Source organism: Austrofundulus limnaeus, unplaced genomic scaffold (genome assembly GCF_001266775.1).
Source record: "Austrofundulus limnaeus strain Quisiro unplaced genomic scaffold, Austrofundulus_limnaeus-1.0 Scaffold3, whole genome shotgun sequence".
Taxonomy (NCBI): domain Eukaryota; kingdom Metazoa; phylum Chordata; class Actinopteri; order Cyprinodontiformes; family Rivulidae; genus Austrofundulus; species Austrofundulus limnaeus.
In genome coordinates, this window is record NW_013952405.1 from 1,809,546 (window position 1) to 1,814,486 (window position 4,941).

The following is a 4,941-nucleotide window of genomic DNA, read 5'->3' on the forward strand; positions in this document are numbered from 1 at the left end:
TCCAGTGCACTCACATCAGAATAACTTATAGATTTGTTGTTAGAATAATCGATTAATCGAAAAAATAATCGTTAGATTAATCGATTACAAAATAATCGTTTGGTACAGCACTAGTACTAGAGTTTGGGTAATTTGAGATACCAAATACTTACTGAGTTAGAACAATTACTGAGTTACACATTGCACATTAACACACAATGACTAAAAATATGTTTTTCTTTTTAGAACAAGGTAACTCTCTGTTCTTACAGGCCTAAGGTTCTTCTAATGTATCAAATCACATATATAGCATATATTGTTGAAACATTTTTAAATAAAAAAACAAACAAGATTTTCTTACAACTTGTAAAAATGTCTTAATAGAGATGAAAATAATTAATCGACTTAAGATTAACTGTCAAATCATGGTTTATTAGATTCAAATCTGTTCCATTCATTTACCTGATAACGTCCACTCTAACTGGAAAGATACACCCGCTCTGGGACTCTCTTTTAATTTGAGTCAAACTTCAAACTTTAAACCAGTTTTTAAATMGTTTTTATAGGCCAAGTAAAACAGGAGTTATGGTTTATAACACCTTTAAAAATAAAATACTGTTAACTTGATGCGTTTTACAATTCAATTGATAACTTGCATCCCTATGTCTTAAACATGGAACTGAAAACTTTTCCCTTGAAATGTAAACTGTAATGCATTCAATGGACTATCGATACCATTAACAATTTGGTATTGGTCTGGAGTATCGGGGCATTTTGTACGARTATTTGTAAAAATGCTGGTMTCTGGTCCAATATCTATACCGGTATCGGTATCAGGAGACTTCTACAAATTTCCCTTTTTATTTCTGGCACTTGCTGGGCTCTGTATATTTGTGTCGCACATGGAGAACGGCTRGACCGCCTCAATAACTTGGTCTTATGGAAAGCACTCAGACCAGGACTTTATGGAAGAAGCTCCTGGAAAACAATGTCAAATGGGAACTTGATTTAGCATGACCTTTGTTGGTCACATTAAAAGATCAGGGGCTTCTCCTGTGATCATACACTGATGGCACTTTACATCAAAGAAAACCTCCTATGTGTCTCAGTAATACTACACAGCAGAAATGCTTSAGTCCCTTGATGTAAACAGAGGCTGCATTGTATCTGTTTGCCGTTTTTATTGTGTTTTTCTGTCCGCCAAATTAATGATCACCAGACACTTTGGAATAAATAATGGATATACCCTTTAAGTCATGTTTTAAGAAAACAAATTGAAGCTTCTAAAATGGGTCAGTGTTTCAATTCATATGTCTGCAGGCAGTATACTTTGCTTATTCTTTTATATTTATGTTGGACAGTGAACGACTGTCAATATTGATTTATTAGACAGTACAGAATCAGACCTTCCATGACCACTTCATCATAATATTGCAGAATGGGCGTTAGTTTTATATATAACACTAATATACACTTATTCATGATTAACCTTAAATAATTTATGCGAAAGACAAGTTTTTATTACTTTTTGATAAATAAGAAGACCAAATTTTATCACCTAAAGAGTACGTTTTCTGACTTGGAAACTATATTTTGCACAGCTGGCTAATAATAATGTAAAATTGCAGTTGCTTTTCTATTTTTTGGCTATTGCGTGTACATCCAGTTCAGATCTCTGACTGTAGGTGACAAAATCCTGGTGACTTAAGTCAAGGACATTAATTCTCAAAACTCCACCAGATCCTGTTCCACGAACTTCTCACTCTAAGTTCAAGTTTGAGATCTGGCAAACTGTACTTCAGAAAAGARTGTTCTAATAGTCTAATACTCCATTTCCAATGCACACTAAAAATGACCCCCAATACACTAGTTCAGTTTGTGTTTCCAAACCAAACCAAGACAGTGCACTCAACGCTCAGTACTGAGATTTATCCTCACATTTATTTTACCACTTAAAATCCAAGTGGAAACATGATATTTTACTGTTAAATATTAAGGCAATCTCTCTAAAGGATTTTTGGTTGTTGTATTTTTTTTATTATTATTTTGGTGCTATTCTTGAAATCCAACCGAAAAAAAGGATGATTGATTGTCTTTTGGCAAACACCAAGCGAGTTTCCACCCGCAGCAGCTCTAAACTTCCTCTAACCTTTATGTAAGCAAACACCTCTCTCATCAAAAGCTGCTTTCCACAGCCAGACTTAAACTCTACCTTCTACCAGAACCATGAGACTGGCCAAAAGGCTTGAAAGTGCCATTTAGTTGGTGGGTGTATGTGTTATGCATGAGAGTGTGTGATTCTGAAGCTCAAGACAAGATGTACTCAGGCGCAGTAATAAGGTCCGACTGCAGGTCATAAAATCTGGGAGTGAGGACATGTGAAGTACAACCATCATAAGCCTGAAAGGGTTTGGTTCCTATTTCCTTTTTGTTCTACTGTTTTTTCTTCTCTTCTCTCTAATTACTCCTCCAATCTAACACACTTTCTTCCTTCTCCCTCTTTCTCTCTCTATCTCTCTCGCTCTCACCCTCTTCAGAAGGCCCTTCCCTAAACCCCAGAGAGAAGAGGGAGGAGCCTGGGATGGCGAGGACGCGCTGGTAATCCGTGCAGTGACCCAGGTCAATTCAATTATCCTGTTTTCTTTCACTGCGCGACGTGTGTGCCCATTTCACAGCCAACTCCCTTAATGCGCCCAGGATTAGCTTCTCTTACTTTTAATAATCTACCTATTGACGCCTTGGGGCCCCACAACATATGCAAAGACACACAAACATGCACAGGTAAGTTTAGCTTGTAGAAGTTTTGGAGTAAAGGAAATTCACTAAACAGTTCCACGAGGCWAAGGCTCAAGGAAGAAATCTCAAAATAAATATGCACTCACGCGCGTGTTTGTGTTTGCATTTGCCTGACTATGTGGGAGTGTGGCTTACATAAACTGCAGTAAAGAGAGGATTGTATTATCCATCTGCATTTACCCAGGCTTCACCTCACACCTTCAAGATTTGAGATAATCATCTTAGGCCTAACACGTTAGTGTATAAGCTCACTAATCTAAACCTCGAAGGAGGAAAAGAGGTCAGTTTCTCGAAGCAAACTGTACAGATGGCTGACTCGTACCGAGTACCCAAAAAAGGAATCGATCTGTTAACGAGTACAGCACAGCAAAGYCCCATGCATGTGAGTTCAGAAATAGTCAACAGATGATGATTTCTTCCAGCTGCTGACCTGTCGGTMAACAGTCTTTTAAAATACAAATCAGATTTTGCCACAGTTAGGTGTTAAGGGTGATAGTTTCTCACAATTATCTGATCTAATYTTATAATCACACCAGTCATTTGGTAATTACATAGCAATATATAAAATAGCTTTCAATGACTAACAAAATCTTTAGCAACTGTTGTTTGAAGTCATAAATCATCTCTGCATGTGAAGCTAAAATGTTCGTCTTTCAACCCACCTTCMCCTGACAGTAATCTCCACCCATTGCTGAGACATTTAACTAGTCAGTGCTTCAATCACTTCCCAAAAACAGGAGAGTTAGAGTCTGTCAGCCTTACCTGGGATGTCCTGCCCATTGTAGTTCCATCCAGTAACAGCCAACATGGAGGGCAGAGGAGACCCAGGTCTACTGTCCCTGTCTCGCTCTCTGTCCCGCCGATCCCAAGTCCTCTCTGCCTGCTGGGTAATATGTCTGACCGTGTCCTTGTTCTTCCTGTTCTTCCTTCGCCCCGACCCGGACAAAGGTTGCCAAGGTCCATCTCCAGCTCCTCCACTGGCGCCCCCAGTCCCATGTTCCACCTGATTTTGGGTTGCCCCCTTTGGAGTGTCCCTTGGATGAGAAGAGGAGGCCGGGGAGACCTGTTCTTCTTTGACGTTGATGGGTCTGTAGTCATGTGGCCAGGCAGGCTGGGAGTCGTGGCAGGCTTCCTCCTGGCTCTCATGACTCTTCGGGGGTTCTTGGTCCTCCTTTCCGTAGGTGCTGCCTCCCTCGTGGCAGCTGGCTATGGCTGAGTCCCCGGAGGAGTTGGCTGGGCTGGTTCGACGAGGCAGCCAGGGAGARGTGCTGCGACCTGAAATGATGGAGGCCAAGGCTTCGGAGGCAATGCCCACTATTCCACCTCCCCCTCCTAAACCAGCTCCTGGAACAGCCCCTGATCCCGTTATACCTACTGCTCCTCCACCCCCGCCAACTCCTCCGCCTCCCCCCAAACCTGCRGCAACGGCTCCCATTTCAAAGTCGGCCAGCTCGTCAGCCATCCCAGATCGGATGTTGATGTCCAGTGCAGCATTGATGAAGCTGTGGCAGGCCTGGACGATGTCCGTCATCTGTAGGTAGCTGGCAGCTGACATGACCTCGATCGCGTTCTTACTGGTAAGGGCAAGATGTGCCGAGTACATGAAGTCCAAAATTGCTTTGAAGCCYGTCGCTGTAACAATGTCCAGATGAGTGACAGTCGTCTGATGGTGAGGCTCCGCCCCTTTTTTAACCTGTACAATGACACAATGATTTTCTTGTTTATTTTGTTGCTCATTCAGAAAAAGGCGGAAAACCYAGCACCTAATCAAACCTCCTGAACTGGTTAGCTTTATCTGTTACCTGGCAGTAAAGAGTCTTGAAGTAGCGCGAGGAACCCAGAAGGACGTTCTTATGGGCCTTGAAGATCTTCCCGTCCACAATGACGCAGGCGTCACAGAGAATGCCGTGCTGCCTCTGCTCATTGAGCTCCCTGAGGAGCTGACGGTAGTGAGACGAGATCTCCATGTCCTCCTTCCTGTTGTTCATCTGTGTAGCTGAAAGAAAGCCTCTCCTCCGAACATCTGCTGGCAAATAATAATAATAATAAAACAATTAGAAAAAAAACATGCAGGCAGTTAGCTAAGGATTTGCACTGCTGCAGAAATATAGAATAAGGGTGCAATAAAACTCATTTCCTTTTTCAAAAAACGAAACAATATATATA

General features: G+C 41.6%; 1 protein-coding gene across 4 annotated transcripts in view; it reads right to left on the reverse strand.

The window, feature by feature from the left end:
* The window catches only part of zbtb46 (zinc finger and BTB domain containing 46), a 77,321-nt gene that overhangs the window by 42,437 nt on the left and 29,943 nt on the right, over positions 1-4,941 (reverse strand). For 2 of the 4 annotated variants that reach the window (XM_014016915.1, XM_014016931.1), the window contains 2 exons: positions 4,578-4,798; positions 3,538-4,468 (listed from right to left, as the gene is read on the reverse strand). In XM_014016915.1, coding sequence (XP_013872369.1) covers positions 3,538-4,468; positions 4,578-4,763 — 1,117 coding nt within the window. In that variant the 5' untranslated portion in view covers positions 4,764-4,798. Of the gene's footprint in view, positions 1-3,537; positions 4,469-4,577; positions 4,802-4,941 lie in introns of all 4 variants that reach the window. The other 2 variants (XM_014016922.1, XM_014016937.1) reach the window with 1 other exon arrangement.